The 19,018-nt window shown below is 38.6% G+C and overlaps 1 protein-coding gene across 1 annotated transcript in view; it reads right to left on the reverse strand.

Moving 5' to 3' along the window:
• Positions 1 to 8,049, reverse strand: part of LOC124545982 (ubiquitin carboxyl-terminal hydrolase 8) — a 226,904-nt gene extending 218,855 nt beyond the window's left edge. The window contains exon 1 of the mRNA XM_047124950.1: positions 7,624 to 8,049. Coding sequence (XP_046980906.1) covers positions 7,624 to 7,727 — 104 coding nt within the window. The 5' untranslated portion in view covers positions 7,728 to 8,049. The remainder of the gene's footprint in view (positions 1 to 7,623) is intronic.
• Positions 8,050 to 19,018: the final 10,969 nt, after the last annotated feature.

A 19,018-nucleotide genomic window follows, 5' to 3' on the forward strand; every position in this document is an offset into this window, starting at 1 on the left:
TTCCCACAATCTGATCTAATTGTGAAATACATATTATATCAAACAACAACAATTAGCATACTCCAATGCACATTTCTATAAATATAATTTTTTACTAATATATTCCAAAATCTACTTTAATATTTTCTTCTTCATGCTTTTATAGACCTTTAGCTTCGGCTGCCGCATGCAGTTGCTTTAAGCTGCACTGCAGGATGGTATTCATTTTTGTCATCAGTTTTTATCTATTCAGCTTTTGAAATGAAAAGCAAAATTTTATAATGCATTTCTTGTGATTACTCGAGCATAACTCAAAACACCTGAAAGATACCTTTCAAAATTTTATCATTTCACTATTCTCTAAATCTAATTTCAATTCAATTTTTTCTCACATTTGCAGTCACTGAAATGTTTAATAACAGTTTTAAAAAGTTAAATTCTAAATCCTTGGGTCTCACAGTGTCACTTTGTCTTTGGTATCTCCCAGTGACTGTTTATGCATTTTTTTCCGATTCTCTGTTTGTTCCTGATTTATAATTAAAACTATTCTCCCTTTTATGAGACCAAGACTTGTAAACTTACGTTCCACCTCTGTCTGAGAACTTTATTCATAAACGATACTATGGATAAATACTAGTTTGCTTGACTTGCTACTGTCCCAGTCACTTTTGAAAATAATTATCATCATTCTTCTTCTTCTTCTTCTTCTTCTTCTTCTTCTTCTTCTTCTTCTTTTTGTCAGAGATCACTTCTTAAACATGTCAATGCCATTTTATAGCAGTTTTGGCCATGGCATCACGTCATTCTTTTAATTCTTCCAGTCTTTTACCATATCTTATTTTGGATGTTGAAGCCCTTCTTATTTCCATGTGTTTCCATAGCACCTATTTGCCCATTTCTTTGCTTCAAACCCTCATGCATATATATTACTACACTGTTTAAGTCATTATCCATATATTCATTGATTTTTTTCCAATTTTTGCATGGTCAGTGTATCGTTTTCTGCTTATGTCACTTTGAATATAATTAGGGAATATATTCAAATAAAAATAAATACAAGATCAACAATAGAAGGAGTTGTTGAGTGGCAAATAAGTACACTGTGTGTGTGTGTGTGTGTGTGTGTGTGTGTGTGTGTGTGTGTGTAGACACATATTGCTGGCAGTTTCAGTGCGCTCTTCATATTGTTATTATTCGACACTGTTTTTTCCACTATTTAAGTACAAGATCAGGCATACGCAGCATCCCATGTGCATGTGGCCACTCAAAACACTAAGAGGACTGCACCAGGTACATGGGACTGGGAGACAGAGCATACCATAAATGGAGATCCCACTTTTGACTTTGAGAACACAAAACTGCCTTGCCGATCAACTGGCTATTAGGGTGGTATTGTTAAGGTATCCAAGGAAACACAGATACATGAAGAACATAGCCAATATGAACGTAAGTTATTGATGCAGTCTGGCACGGGATCCTGTATCAGTAGCAATATAATGAGAGCCTACGCAATACTGTCCAGCACACAAGGTGCATCTGTTATGCCCATATAGAGATTCAAGCGCAGTCTTTGACCTGTCTGTCACCCCTACCACTGCGTTCCCATTCCCACTTCATGCCTATCAACTACAGAAGACCCTGCCGCCCCAAGTCAGATGGAGGGAGCGTACCAGTAGTATAAATATACGGATATCCACAAACCTCAACACTTCCCGGGAGATGATAAACACAATACTCAAAACAATGCAGTATCCACCTGTACTGAAACCCAAGAGCTTTTACCAAATACAAGATCAGTTCCATTTCTCAGAAATTAACACTGCCCCACAAAATATTTAATATAAAATAGCGTTTTACACTAAGTTAAAACTGAAATTATTGTTCTAAAAGTTTGGGAGTGACAGACAACAGCCCACAGTTTCACAGTTCTTTAGTGTTTTCATTTTTAGTTTGAGAGGGGATGTATGTAAAAGGATGGAAGATAACGTTTCAATATCCACAAGCTGATTCTGGGAATGGACATCCAAATGAAAAATGTTGTCAAGTAACAATCTCAGCAAATACATTTTGGTGAGAAGCACGGCGCACAACTGGGTGGTCTACTTGTCTGCAACACACCCTGGGGATTAATTAGTGGTGGAAGTGATACTTCTACATCCAACAGGCAGTACCCCACCACTCCCCCTCTAGCACTATGATAAAAGAGACTGGCAATATAATCTAGCCAGTAAAATAGTGAAAGAGAAGGGGAGGGGGGAGCTGTGGACTTCTAACAACAGGAATGTGAAGCAATAGAAGTTGGAAAGATTTGGTGTCATCTCAGAATGTCCAATCAGATACTGACAGAGGCCTCTGGAGCTTATTGTGTGGTACAAGACATCCCTCCACTCCCTTACAGCAGCCAACAAGGTCATGACAATAAATCTCAATTGAAATATATTGCCCACACTGACAAATAAGATGTAGCATTAGGTCTGTGGTGTGGACACTACTGGCTGGTTCATAAGGCCTCTGGAGCTTATTGTGTGGTACAAGACATCCCTCCACTCCCTTCAGCGGCCAACAAGGTCATGACAATAAATCTCGATTGAAATATATTGCCCACACTCACAAATAAGATGTAGCATTAGGTCTGTGGTGTGGACACTACTGGCTGGTTCATAAGGAAGCAAGTACACAAGTCATAATGTTTGCCACAAAGCAGCATAACTGGGGCATTCTAACTATATGTGTGTCGTCAATGGGGGGAACTACAGACAACACACAGCTGACAAAGGGCAGTTGCTTACTTGTAAGAAATTTGAAAAGAGAACCATCACATGGTAGTGGTCTCCTGTTGTTTTTAGTCTGTTCGTGTACACAGCACATTGTTCCCTGTTCCGAGTCTTCACAGATGTATTGTGTAGCTTCATGTGCAGTTCATGCCCACCTCCAAGTATCCCCATCGCCAAAATAAAATTAAAGCTTTATTCAGCCACAAAAGGATGTTGCAATCACAGCCCAGAATATATTGCTGAGGCAGCAGAAACTAACACTTACTTCATTATCTTTTCAGTGGTATGAGGATTAAATTGGAGCAATTCTCCTGTGTTTTCCTTTTTAAAGGAACATTTCAAAATGGAGTTAATCATTTAAACTTTTGCTTTACTACCCACAATTGCTAGGTACTAGACACTGACGTTGGTGCCAGTAACAACCTTTACATATAACCAGAGTTTCTTCGAGTTTTGTGAAATATCATTTGAAAATATTCTGCTATGGTAGTCACTGAAGGCATCGCACTTTCCTCTCTTGACAGCCAAACATGTTTCATTCAGTATCTCTCTGTCTATAGCCCTATACTTTGTCTTACACCTATTATACAGTAATCTCTGTTTATTTAGAAATTTCTTTATAGTGACTGTATACCATGGAGGATTCCTCCCATTATGAACTGCTCTACTGGGTATATACCTATGTCGTGCAAGGTCAACTATTCTTTTAAACTTGAGCCATACTTCCTCTATACACTCTTGCCCTGTGCTGAAAGTTTGAAGTTCCTCATTGGGGTATGACACTACTGATTTTTTTGACTAGTTTACTGAACATGTATACCTTTGTACTTGTAATTGTTTTGTCGTCCTTTGTATTCTGGAATCATTGCTACGCAACCACGTGATGGTCACTAATACAAATTTCAATGTGGACATCTGCAAATAGGTCAGGTCTATTTGTTGCCAGTAGATCCAATATATTTCCATTACGAGCAGGGTTCCGAACCATCTCTTCTAGGTAGTTTTCAGAGAGGGCATTTAGTAATGTTTCACAGGATGTCTTATTACATCCACTACTAACAAAACTGTAATTTTCCCCTATTAATTTATGGATGATTTAAGTCTCCAACGATGATTACAGTATGATAGGGGAACTTACATGCAAGTGAACTAAGGCTTTCTCTGGAGTTTTTGGTCACATCAGGAGATGAGTCTCTTGGGTGATAGAAGGATACAATTATAGGTAATGCTTCTGATCTTTAGACATACAGGTCTTGCTGATCCCCACACTTGGTACCCACAATCAATTTCCTATTTCACAAAAATCTTGCAGAACTGCAGCAGACGTGCTCCTACCCATGATCTGTGACCATTTCAATTGGTTTACATGTGGTAATCAGTTGAGGTTTTCACTGAACACAAACGCAAAACACCGTAAAATTGTTCATGAATAAGAAAGCTTGCAATATATAGCAAAAGTAGAAGCCAGGTGGACAAACATTGAGGTGTGGAGCATGTGCCTGTTCCTTCCTTATTACTTCTTTCCTCAAATGAATGTATCTGTAGGTCAGAAATTATTTCCTCCACTTATCTAAAGGCGCAGTTGGGGTAATTTGAATATAATGGGGTAAGTTGGGGGTAAATGACAATTTTATTCCACAATACTTAATCCAATCTTCCTAGATAGCCTATTCAGATTTAATCTACATTGTACATTTCACAGGTGGCTATAATATAGTGTTAATAATTTGTGCTGGCCACAGTGATACTGTCATTTTGAAATTAATGTATGTTTCTCTTAATAATGCAATGAGGATCTGGAATTTTAGTTCAAGAGGTGATGTTGAGAAAGTATGTGCGATACAGTAACCAAACTCAAGTATGTACGCCTTAAACATGTTTTAAACATAATTTTAATAAAATAGTAATATGTCGCTAACAGTTAGTTAGTAAATCACAGTTTATGAATCAGGCATAATTTCGATATAACTATATGTTGGAGCAGACAATGAACTCAAGTTTTCCTTTCTAGATCACGCTACACACATATATTAAGAAAATGGCATCCACACATGAGATCTTGAGAAGGTCAGAGAAGAGAGAAAACAGAGAATGTCAGTGTATGCTGTAGCTAAAAAATTCAACATTCCATACAAAACACTAAGGCATTGGAAGAAATTTCCTCCTGTTCATCAAGGTGCTGGTGGGGGTACAGCATTTTCTAAACAAGAGGAGAAACATATTCCTGGTATTTCAGTCCACTCGCCAAAATGTGGATACCCAATGGATAGAGACGATTTGAAACGCATGGTGAAAACAGTGAGTAGAAAGATTGCTTTCAAAAATGACATACCCAGTTATGATTTTCTTGTTAGGTTCCAACAATGGAGTATGAACTAGTAAAGTGAAAGCCTGAGCTTTTAACAAAAGGACGAGCAGAAGGGCTCTCTCATTTTGTTGTTAATGCATTTTTTTAACTTTATCAGCAAACATTTCCTGAAAATAATGGGCACCCAGAAAGAATTTTCAACCTTGACAATCTAGGCCTTGCAAATGATCCTACAAAAAGTGAAGTATCCCCCCCCTCAAAAAAAATAAATAAATAAAATAAAAAATTTAAAAAAAGTGCTAGAGTGACACATCCCATTTAGGGATTCAGAGGATACAGGAATATTACAGTACAATGTTCTCTTTGTAGCAAGTGCTGATGCTGGGCATTATCCTCCCTTTGTTATCTTTACAGGTGCTGGAACCCTGCGCAGGACTTGGGTTCAAAATAGGACAACTGGTGCACTATATGGTGTCACAGAATCTGGTGGGATGTAGGATTACATATTCAAAAGATAGCTCAATGTATCTGTCAATCAAGTCAAAAACACTTAAAAAATGTTTCTTGTCATCTTTGATGGGCATGGCAGTCATCTAAACTACAATGTCACCTGTACAGCAAGAGAATATGGCACTATTCTTCTGTCTTCCTACAAATATATCTCGTGCTCTTCAATCTTTGGATTTTAGTGAATTTGCCCAATGAAGAAGGCTTGGAAAGATGTCCTGAATAAATGGTGCCGCAAGTCCTGCTCAAAGAATATGGATAAGGCTGTATTTCCAAGTCTTTTGAAGAAGCTTGTAGCTGTTTCTTTCACAGCTAAGTACATATTCATGACTTCAAGAGGTCTGGTTTCTATCCAATACATAAAGATGCAACTGGTCATCATAGAACCAGTGGAGACACACCTTATCAGAGACATCTTCAGATAACTCTGAGGCTGAAATACACCAGACCCACTCAATTAGGTAGGGATAAAAATGTGCTGGGGGCCAACATCTGTGGGTAGGCCTACTGATACTGACAAACCCCACTATCAATAATGAAGAAACTAAGAGAAGCAAATATTAAGGCTGTATCATCTACACAGTCAGCAGGGCTTTGATCAATTCAAAGAGGAAACAATGAAGAGTACAAGGCAGTACTGAAGAAGTGCATACAAACAATGAAGTAAAAGAAAGACTAAAGGAAGACGAAGAGGTAAGAAATCAGAAGAAGAAAGTTCACATCAGTATGAGCAAAGAACTTGAAGAAGAAAATAAAGACCTGAAAAACAAAAGGAGCAATGCTTAAGTTGTGAAGAGACTTGGCTTTGCTAAGCCTTGTGATGGGAATGATAAAACTGAAGATGAAGAAGAAAGCCTTAGTTGTACTACAAGAATAAACTCAAATCCAGAAATAATAATGAGGTCATGGGTTTCAGTGCACTACTGAAGTGAATGTGATAATACAGCAGAGGAATGTGGGGAACAAGTAATAGCATAAGATCCACAGAAGCAATACCAATATTCAGTGAAGTTTTTATCCAAATGCAAGGGGCATGGTCATCAGAATATTTTCCCAAAAGTAGTCGACATAGAATGTATTTACTCAGGAAAATAGTTGAAGTGTTTTCTGTACTTGATTTTATGGGAGGTATTTCAAATTTACTTGAATGGCATGAGGTAGAATTATCTGTTTTATCTTTGTCATGTAACTCACATTACTGATTTCTCATTAGATTTTTTGGAAACTTAGTTGTGTGTGCTTTGTCATGGGTTTTATGGAATTAATCTTACCTAAAGTTCAGATAAGTGTGGCATTATAGTAGATTATAGTATGTTTAACTTAAACAGTACACTATGTACTCAAATTAACCCTTTCATGGGATAAATTGGGTATAGTTCAACTCAGGATAATTGTGATAAGAAAGGGGCATCATGCTTTAAAATGGAACAGAAATATTCTGGGTCACATAGTTAACTTATGAAGAATTCACACAATATTGTATCATGGTAATAAGCTGTAAGCTATTAAACTTAAAAATGCTGTTTCTTTACACCCATATTATTCCAGCTGAACCTAATGGAGGTAAAAAGGGTTAAAGATTGTATATAGGGGCCTAACAGGAAAAATTGTAGTAGCTTTGTCATACATGTTGTAGTTTTTAATTCCACTTTGCAGCTTGTTTATTCCTTAAAATATTTGTTGCCAATAAAGAAATTTGCGTGAGCTAATCTGTAATTTACAGAACCATTATCAAAAATCACTACATTTTCTTACAGACACAGACCTAGTTAACATTAGCCTTTGAAAATGACAGACATTACACGCTCATGTTAAATTACAATAGCTGGGCGACACTGTCTTTCCTGTTTCATCACTGTTCCCATTACCCTTCGTACAGACTATGCGCTATATCATACGTTACATTGACATACTTAATGTTCCTCCTTAATCTACGATTATTCACCATATAATACGGGCGGATTCTACACTGCTAACAGGGCTTGGTTCTGTACTATTATCAACAAAGTTAAAAAATGTGTTTGCATGTATTACATAAGAACACTTTCTACTCACATTTCTGGGTTTCTGCCCATAATATCTTTTCCACAATCAAGCATGGGCTTCAAGTCATTGAGGCATTTTCCTAAATATATTTGCTTGACACTTGTATCCGGCATTGTTTATGGCTTGTCGAAACACTTGTACGACGATCTGTCACAACTGTCATGCAACAGTTCGTTTTACAAATCTTTGCAACAAATGCAAACGTCGTATCATTTAAAAACAAACAATCGTCAAGTATGTATAAGAAATAACCACCCGCCGAACTTTATACACGGATGTGGACATCAACACACATATTTAATGCACAACGCAAATATTTTCCTCATCTTATTTCCCATACACGCCAAAGATAATTTTACATACACTAACAAGATCACCCAGGTTTAATCCGTTTACCGACTCAGCGAAGTTATACTCGAAGTTGACGGAACTTCTTGTATGGGAGATATATATATATATATATATTGTGTGTGTGTTTACAAGAGTATCTGCAAAAGTGAAAGATTATCTAAAAAACGCGAAATTCATGACAAGTGAAAAGGCACCACCATAACGGTAACACAAATTAAATAATATTCAAATACTTCCCCCATAAATAAAATAAAACCAAAATTAAGAGTACAGAAGAAACTGCGGTTATTTCTTAAACATTACAGGCAGATGCTAGATTCACCTTGGTAAGGCCTGTATCACGCAACGAGTTGCTTGTGCAAAATTCTGGGCAGACATTTCGTTGCGCGGGAATAACAGATTTGCGCAGATATCAGCGCAAATACGGATTTTGAAGTTGGAGGTTTGAGCGAAATTGCTCAAATCTGTGAGTTCAAATCTCATCTGCGCAGACCACTGGATCGTGTGGACAGGAGATCGCTGTTAATCTGGCCCCAAAACGTATTTGAGTCAGTTATTTGTTCAGTCAGGTGTTTCTCGTCTGTGTGTACACTTCACAGAGCGAATTTCAGAATGACAGCTACAGTGTTCTAGATAGTTGATTATCGAATTTTATCGAAATATATAGAAGTCACACACGCTTGTGGAAAATTAAACGAAGAGAATACAGAGATAGGGATAAGAAGGCAGCTGTTTATAATTTTTTTACAGAGAAATTACTAGTGGTTGGCCGAACGCAAAACAGGGAAACTGTGCATAATTAAAAGAAAATTCGTAGAAAATTGTTTGCAGAAAGGAGCTAAGCAAAGTAATGAAATCTATTCAGTCTAGTGCTGAAGGATTGCTAGCATACTTTCACTCAGTACTGTCCTATGCCATAATCTGGTGAGCCATGACACTGTAGCAAAAAAAGTAGGCACTATTTGTTCTAAAGAAGAGTGCAGCCAGAATACTGTATGAAGCTGATAATGGAAAATCTTAGAACTGTGCCTTCAGGGACATAGTTTTTATCAAACTTTTTTTACTTCCTAATATAGGAAGAGAGATTTAGAGGTGAACTGTAAAAATGACGATTACTGTATTGCAAGTAAAACTTTCCAGGTATAATATTAATCCCTGTCTAAAATACAGAATGGAATTTTATATTCTGGTGCAAAAGTTGCTGGTACACTTCAGACAGTGATCTGAAAATTTTGACTTAGAAACAAACTGAACTCTAGCTTATTGGCCACGTATATAATTCCAAAGGATATACTCTCTCCAACATATTTGAAACTGTAAAAATATGATCTGTAACTTGTCAGAATTGTGGTATAGTACCTTATTTGCTTTCATGACATCATCCTTCAGTACAGCATAAATAGCTCACGCGTGTTGGATGCTTGTTTCGAAATTGCAATTGCATATTCTACATGCTTCTAGCTCCTTTCACAAGGAATCTTAATGTCATCTTCTGCTGCCCATGTGGAGAAATTTCTCTCCTCAAATTTTCCGTATTTTAATAGGAATTATGAATATACACTTCCAAACCTATCCGCAAAGAGCTACACCAGTTGTCAAGGTCGCCCTGCAACTCGTGAGGTAAATTTATGTGCGAAAATTGCCTTTGCTTAAACATCCACTGTGCAGAAAATTCTGATCTGTTTTTCTGTTTGTGACATTTTGTTTGCTTTTCGGTTTTTGCAACACAAGTTGTGAACAAAGTCCGTAATAGAATTTCTTCTATTTCTGAATAAATGATATGAAGTAGAAACTGCAAAAAATATAATAATAATAATAATAATTAATAACAATAATAATTGTTTTGTGTAAAGAAAACTTATGTCAAAGTGACACATATCACGTCATTACGAAATGTTGTATTCACGGTCTATGGAACAAGGATTAATGTATTTATGAAAGTTATGATAAAAAACTTTGAAGTTACTGCACGAGAAAGCAGTCGTTCGCCAGTGAAACTTTTTTTTTTTTACATCAACAGATGACGGGTGAGGAGCAGATTGGAATTTGTGTAGTGTGAAAATACGCCATTTGCGACGATCTATTGCAAGCACAAACATCTGCGCAAATATCTGGGCAGACAGATCGTTGCATGTGGCCAGCGGAGATCAGAAACGGAGCAGGTACGAAATTAATATTGCGGGTTGCATACACTAGACACGAAGATGCCGCTGTTACTTCAGTGCTATACCCGCTGTCGCCGTTCCTGCTGTAGTGTGACGAACCTGAGAAGGTGGTGCTGCAGTCGCTCGCAACTCATCCACTCGTTCTCCTTTTCTGAATAATGCAGGACTGTAAGTCTAATCATGACATAATACAGAAGTTGAACGCACTAGCCTGCTGTGTTGTATAGCACTGCTAGGGCAAAAATGACTGACTCTAACAAAGCTGTGGTTTCTGACTCCATAAAAAATGCAGAACGAAAATTAAATGATAGACTTTACATTATTTGAAATGTCTGGAAGAGAAAGAGTTTTGTACATGGCAGATGGAAAACGTGTGAAGTTTGTAAAGCCCACAAAACGTTACACTCTTGTTTATTCTGCTTCCACCATGAAATGTATGTGATCAAAAAAAAAAGAAAACAGGACTCAGATCAGCGTCACTATTGTTTACCCGCAAGCAAGAAGTGTGCTATTTATGATTCAGTGGCACTCACATGCTGTGAAGATATTAGACCATTCAGTAAGATTCATGGCTCTAGTTTCAAAAAGGTAGCCCAAGCACTCATAAGTGCAGGAGCTGTAGTGCATTGTGACATTTATGTGGAGGCTATACTACCGTATCCAAGTACAGTTAGGAACAGAGTAATTGTAATTGCAGACATTGTTAAGAAGATGCTGGTCCACAGTTTATTGTTGTTACTGCCGATAAAAAATCCTCTTTCAAGACTGATATCTTGCAGATGGAGGACACACATAAAATAACATACAGTCTGTGACTGTATCCACAATTAGTTAACTATGGCATAGGGGGAGCAGAGTACTACTTACCAACCCATTTCCTGATAAGGAAAAAACAGCAGTTATCGTTTTACTGGAGCTTGTTCGCCGTTTCGACTCCTTAACAATTTCTGGGGACTTAATGAAATCAGCACCATTCATAATAGATCAAGGTTCTAATACAGTGACATGTCTGGCAGGCACCACAAGACTTCCTTGTACATCCTATGCTCTTAGCGCTTTGCTCAAACATAATTTTAATTTAGAGCTTTTAACATCGCAGCCAGAGGTAATCCGTTAGGAGAGACAGTAAACTCATGTAAAGCACTAGTGGCATATTATAAGAGAGTTAGTTTCTCAAAGTAACTCACAAAATCACCGAAGCAAGAGATCAAAGTCCAACACAACAGTTTATTAGACACGATAGTTTTAGTGTGTGATTCTTTGATTGAGGTTAGGGAATTACTCCCACAAAAAGAGTTAAACAGACTTTACAATATAAATGAACATACACTAAAAGAACTTGCCATGTTCTTCAAGCGATTCAAAGAAGCTAGTAGTGATCTAGAATGTGACAACTATCCATTTCTCAATTTAGTACTTCTTTGGCGATGTATACTTCTGGATGAGTACTTGAGCCCTAATGAATTAGAGAGTGACACCATGGCATTAATTAAATTAAGGTTCAGAAGTTACATAGAAGTACTTTTGTGTCCCTTATATTGAGATCTTTTGATGCTGAGCGCTGGAGACATGGTTAAATTTTCAAAGAGGTTGATGCTCTGTATGCAGACATTTCAGGTGGGTGAACAATTAACATTGTTTGTTTGTGGAACATGATAACAAGTGAATGTTACTGCAAATTGCGACATCTGTTCTTTCCAGTTATTCACGGTTCACATGAAAGTACACCATGCCCATCGAATCTGCCACAACTGTTGAGGGTACAGTTGTATGCAAGAAGCCTGGACCATATGAGCAAACACTGCAAAGTATCATTCTACCTCTCAATTTTTCCTATCAAAGAAATCACATACAGAACACGTGGCTGTATGCGAGTCGAACGCAGGCTATGTCACGTGACTGACGCCTCCAGACAGAACAGTGGAAAGATTGACCTGTAGCAACTTCTGCCTCTTCAGAATGCATCATCAGTCTACCATTAAATCATACCTCGTTACAGCTCCATCTTAATCGATCACCCTGTCCACTCTCTGTTATCCTTTAACGCAGATGCAAGTAAGTTCAAAGGTGGAGGATTCTCTGTCTTCCAGGAAAGTGTCAAATACAGTAGTTAACTCGCATGTATCACTGATAACTCAACAGACATACAGTATAATGCTACCTTGACGGAAAAAAATTGACTGCTTCCCTGATTCCATTCGCTTCCATGTCGACGTTTTCTCGGATTCCTATTGCTGCCACATACTTGTCGCCATGTAAAAATTGTTCTGTGCGAACAAGAAGATACGCAAGTACTTCGTCTGCTTCCCTGCATTTCATCGTATATTTTCAAATTTTACCTATTCCCGGTTATTTTTCTCATATTCTATCTATTTTTTTAAGTCAGTTCGATCCATGCGATCATGACATGACCCTTCGTTCTGTGTTCTAAAACTTCTTGTAAATGTAGCACAGCTGCAAACATCTAGCCCAATTGCACTGATTGGGAGATGTAATATAGCACTGTACTCGATTGTATCCAATCAGCTCCACATTTGAAGAGCTTTTGCTCAGTGTTCCTCATGTCTGTGTATATGCGTGCGTCGCCTGTTCGTCTGGAGTCATTTATTCAAGAAGTATTATACTTGGTAGTAGTAGGGGATGCGTGATAGATTCACCTTGAGCATGAGGTTTATAATGTATGTGTTTGTGTTCCTAAATATGCAAGAAGAGTATCTAAAGTGATAACGATGGTACAGATGTTTCTATTTCCAGAGCCACTGCCCTCAGCAGAGTGTATTTCCGATATTTCGCTCATTGCCGAACGTCGTAAAATTGACCGCAGTCATAAAATTTAGTTGTAAGGACAGGCATAAAATATTCAGGGTGGTCCATTGATCGTGACCGGGCCAAATATCTCACGAAATAAGCGTCAAACGAAAACACTACAAAGAAAGAAACTTGTCTAGCTTGAAGGGGGAAACCAGATGGCACTATGATTGGCCCGCTAGATGGCGCTGCCATAGGTCAAACAGATATCAACTGCGTTTTTTAAAATAGGAACCCCCATTTTTTATTACATATTCGTGTAGTACGTAAGGAAATATGAATGTTTTAGTTGTACTACTTTTTTCGCTTTGTGACAGATGGCGCTGCAATAGTCACAAACATATGGCTCACAATTTTAGACGAACAGTTGGTAACAGGTAGATTTTTTAAATTAAAATACAGAACGTAGGTACGTTTGAACATTTTATTTCGGTTGTTCTAATGTGATACATGTACCTTTGCGAACTTATCATTTCTGAGAACGCATGCTGTTACAGCATGATTACCTGTAAATACCACATTAATGCAATAAATGCTCAAAATGATGTCCGTCAACCTCAATGCATTTGGCAATACGTGTAACGACATTCCTCTCAACAGCGAGTAGTTCGCCTTCCGTAATGTTCGCACATGCATTGACAACGCGCTGATGCATGTTGTCAGGCGTTGTCGGTGGATGACGATAGCAAATATCCTTCAACTTTGCCCACAGAAAGAAATCCAGGGACGTCAGATCCGGTGAACGTGCGGGCCATGATATGTATGGTGCTTCGACGACCAATCCACCTGTCATGAAATATGCAATTCAGTACCGCTTCAACTGCACGCGAGATATGTGCCGGACATCCATCATGTTGGAAGTACATCGCCATTCTGTCATGCAGTGAAACATCTTGTAGTAGCATCGGTAGAACAATACGTAGGAAATCAGCATACATTGCACCATTTAGACTGCCATCGATAAAATTGGGGCCAATTATCCTTCCTCCCATAATGCCGCACTATACATTAACCCGCCAAGGTCGCTGACGTTCCACTTGTCGCAGCCATCGTGGATTTTCCGTTGCCCAATAGTGCATATTATGCCGGTTTGCGTTACAGCTGTTGGTGATTGACATTTCGTCGCTAAATAGAACGCGTGCAAAAAATCTGTCATCGTCCCATAATTTCTCTTGTGCCCAGTGGCAGAACTGTACACGACGTTCAAACTCGTCACCATGCAATTCCTGGTGCATAGAAATATGGTACGGGTGCAATCGATGTTGATGTAGCATTCTCAACATCGACGTTTTTGAGATTCCCGATTCTTGTGCAATTTGTCAGCTACTGATGTGCGGATTAGCCACGACAACAGCTAAAACACCTACTTGGGCATCATCATTTGTTGCAGGTCGTGGTTGAGCTTTCACATGTGGCTGAACACTTCCTGTTTCCTTAAATAACGTAACTATCCGGCGAACGGTCTGGACACTTGGATGACGTCGTACAGGATACCGAGCAGCATACATAGCACACGCCCGTTGGGCATTTTGATCACAATAGTCATACATCAACACGATATCGACCCTTTCCGCAATTGGTAAACGGTCCATTTTAACACAGGTAATGTATCACGAAGCAAATACCGTCCGCACTGGCGGAATGTTAAGTGATACCACGTACTTATACGTTTGTGACTATTACAGCGCTATCTATCACAAAGCGTAAAAAGTGGTTCAACTAAAACATTCATATCTCTTTATGTACTACACGAATATGTAGTAAAAAATGGTAGTTCCTATTTAAAAATACGCAGTTGATATCCGTTTGACCTATGGCAGCGCCATCTAGTGGGCCAACCATAGCGCCATCTGGTTTCCCCCTCAAGCTAGACGAGTTTTGTTCTTTGTAGTTTTTTCGTTTGATGCTTATTTCGTGAGATATTTGGCCCGGTCACTATCAATGGACAACCCTGTATATGATTGTGGTTTCTTAGGATGATCATTCTGTATATGCGTGCAGTGTAGGTGATCTGTGCACAAATGATTCACATTTCCCGTTAACGGTAGGAGTCGTGTAAATGTAGATGACTTAACTGTGTTATTGCTTTGGTGATCGCGCAGAAACTTGAGAAGAGTGAATATGGAGGTGTGTTTGTGCTGGACCTTTATTCGCTCCCATGTAAATTGTTCGGTTGACTGTTTCCGCACATTTCCCATCTTTATTTAGTTGAGAGAATATCGACTGTGGTGTGTGCATCTAGCAAGTGGAAGATACGTTTACTGGTTCTCTAGCCATGAGGAACACCTTAGTTGAGTTTGTAAATTAGGGGGATGATTTGGAATCTATTACATCACCGACATCGGTATTCGCGAGTGGAAATACCAGTTTTCTCTATTTATTTCGAGTTCTCACGTAAAGGTCTTCGCAGGAGGGATAAGCGCTAAAGTTTCGGGTTTGTAGAGAAATAATTTCCAGTCTATATCATCGGAATTACGTTGCGCGAGCGATGGGTAGCATACTGCTGTGTGCTTGATATCGAGAAGTACCGCGAATATAGTATGATATTCTAGCAAGCCATGCGAGATTAGATATGTTCTTGTAATCCCAGAGTCTGTCGATGGGTGTAGAAAAGCGAGCAAGCTGGCAGGCAGGTCCAGACGAGAAACTGTAACGTGTTTGTGCCGAGGAGAAAAGAGCCCGAATTTGTAGAACCGTTCTGAGAGTGACTTCTCATCCACTGAGGGCTCTCTGGTCACTCGCTGGGGGTGGATGCCCGCCCGACCTCGTGGTAAATATCTGGTGCCACGAGTATACGTACTGTGCTGTCTGTCTTCACGGTATATGTATGAATGATGTAAAGGGGCTGACTTTGTATGGTGCAGGATACGAATTGCATTTTTACTAGATCGATACAATATGCAGTGATATATTGATAGGACGGAGATTGGTTTCATGTTCTAGTAGTCAAGCTCCTGTCCTCGGTGGAAGAGCAGTGTAATTAAATAGGAGTCTTTCCGTATTTGACGATATTTCGGGTACGTGGTGATATATTGATGGGTTGTAGATCTGTTTCACATTTTAATATTCAAGCTCTTCTCCTCGTTGGCCGAGTAGTGTGATTGAGTAAGAGTCTTTTCGTATCTGACGATATGTAGGACACATTGCTGGGTTGAATTGCCAGTTAAATATGGTAGTTGAAACACGTATGTAACGCAGCAGCGATGGCGAGGCATTGTAGCATCTGTGACCAGAGAGTTTGCGCTTGACCGCGCGAGTGTTGCGAGCGGTTCTCAGTCTGTCAGTCAGTCGTTGCGTGCAGTTCGCTAGTTGTCGCTATGCAGAGCAGTACTCTGTCTGTAGTCGTTGCGAGTCTGTAGCACTGTCTAGTTGCGTGCAGTACTCAGCAGTCGTTGCGAGTCTGTAGCTCTGTCTAGTTGAGTGCAGTACTCTGTCAGTATTTGTCGCGTGCAGTACGCTAATAGTCGTCATGCAGAGCGGTCGGTCAGTAGTAGCAGTCCAGTGCGGGTGATGTAGGCGGTCGGCAACACTGGTCAAGATGGTGAATAAGGTATACTGTTAATTAATATAATCATTAGATAATGAAAAATTTTATTTATTGTAATTATTGTCCAACAAGTCCCCCAATAATAATTTTTATTTCAAAAGCATTTTTTTCAAAAATTTAATTTTTTATTGAACTAAAGATTTCGTTGCACTTCCCGTTTCATTCCACTTCTTTTGAAGAAAAATTTCACTAAAATCACAAAAAAAAGAGAATATTATTATTTGCAATGCAGTTCCTCCAAGCCGTGCAGAAAGATAAGAGCAGAAATGTGACATCCATTTATTCTGAGGTAAGACTTTAATTCTGATTGTTTTGCACAGGGCCAAAGACCGATATTTCGGTTTAATTGTATTTTCTTGTCACTGAACGGACTTTAAATTTTGTGAAGAATTTTTATTTGAGTCAGATTGCGTATTTCACATTTTTGTTGCCATTGTCAGTACATTTCATTGTGGGCAGGTTACGCTTAGCACAATGTCCATTAGCATCCCTAATTAAATATTGTCGTGTTTCTTTCTTTCAAATTTTTGTGGGGAGATTACACTCGGCTCCCATTTGTATTAAGTATTGTAATTTTATTTCTTTTAAATTACGGTGGGGAGGTTACACTTGGCGACACCCAGTCCAGGATCGTATTTCGTTGAGAATCTTTTGAACAACAGTCAGATATCTGCTCTTATTTGCTTAGATATAATTAGGATTTGGCGCAACGCTTTTATTAACTTGTGACTTTCTTTCTACAGGTCAACGGCAATTCTTTGCTCTGTTGTATTTGTGTGTTATTTTTGCATTGTGCTTATTTATTTTGTGAAAAATTTTGACTATTGTAAAAATGCCGCGAAAGACTGTGAATAGTGTATCGCGAGGTATTATGAATGAAATTACCGGGTCAAACGACTTTACCGATAGGACATGTGACATGCAGTGTAATGATGACAATCCTGCGTTCACTAACAATCAATGCGTTCCAACCACTAATGATGATTTTTGTCTTAATGACGAACAAACGAACTCGGTTATGTCGTCTGTTAATTTGACGACAATTGATGACGCAGAACGCTCTATTGTAATGAGCGCTGCCCAGCTTGACACACCCGATTTGGAAAACTCAAGTAACGAACAGACAAATTTGTCTAATGAAAATGAACAGATCACACAAAGTAGGACAGATTTATTTAATTCCGAAACAATGACTGATAGTATACATTTGACTGACAAACCTTTTTGTAAATCTCAAAATGACCAAATGGTTACAGAAAGTGAAACAATTCCAGATCCACTGTTGAACAGCACAGAGAATAGAAATGCTGACCTTGAGTCGAATCCAATTATGGCTTTGTTGCGACAAATGAGTAAACAACAGAGTGAAGATTTCAAACAACTTAGCGAACAGGTCAAAAAACAGAGTGTGGATAGCAAACAAGATAACGAAAATCTCAAACAACAACTTAGTGAACAGGTCAAACAAGATAATGAAAAACTCAATCAACAGTTAAATGAAAAATTAGACGACAATTCCAGACAGCTTAGTGAACAAATAAGAGCCGTTGCCGCGCAGTGTCATGACACTAAGGAACAGTTGCGAGTGGAAATTGAGGCTTGTTCACGAAAAAATAGCGAAGAAATTAAATCTGTTGCGCAAGAATTAAGGGAAATGCAAACAGCCGCAACAGAAACACTCAGAGACGAAATTAGCGGAGTCGCCAAACAGTGCTCTGAAAAAGCTACACAATTACGGGACGAGTTTAAAGCAATGACGGTAGAACTTTCGCGCACAGTGGACGCAAAGATAGACGCGAAATTCGAACAGCAGAACACTCAGATTGACGAACGCTTTAATCTTCACATACAAAACAGTGATACGCGTTTCCGCAAATTTATTCAGGATCAAAATAAAGTCAAACGTCAGGTTATGGAAACAATCACTGCACAAAGACAAGAGGACAAACGTAAAATATTCGCGAAAGCGAAGACGTATGTAGACAATAATATTACTACAGTGTCCGACAAAATTAATACCATAGAACAATTGAACGCGGAATTACGGGATGAAATTTCTGACCTTAAATCAAAAACAGATACACACGCAGTAAATATTCAAACAGTGACAGATAGATTCGAACAATTAGATCTAACACAGGATTGTGATGTTATCAAAGCTAATGTTAAAAAACTGAGCGAAACTACGCGCAAGTTGCAAAAACAGATTAATGCGTCTGATTCTAAAACCGATGATCAGGTTAAAATACTGACTGAAAAATGTGATGAATTGGCCAGTCGTATTGATGTTATCGAAAATGCTAATGACAATAAATCAGACGATACTGCACCGGTTTCATTTATCCAAACACCTGAATTTCAAAATTTACAACAGACAATTAATGAGATCGATTCATCTAACAACACGTTACGTAGGAAGTTGTCAAGTTTACAACAAGAAGTAACAGAAATGAAAAACACTTCAGTTAATAACATACAACAGACACCACTTTATGAACATTCGTCAGATACACGCAGCGCGTATAATTTGGGT

This window comes from Schistocerca americana, chromosome 1 (assembly GCF_021461395.2).
Source record: "Schistocerca americana isolate TAMUIC-IGC-003095 chromosome 1, iqSchAmer2.1, whole genome shotgun sequence".
NCBI classification, from domain to species: domain Eukaryota; kingdom Metazoa; phylum Arthropoda; class Insecta; order Orthoptera; family Acrididae; genus Schistocerca; species Schistocerca americana.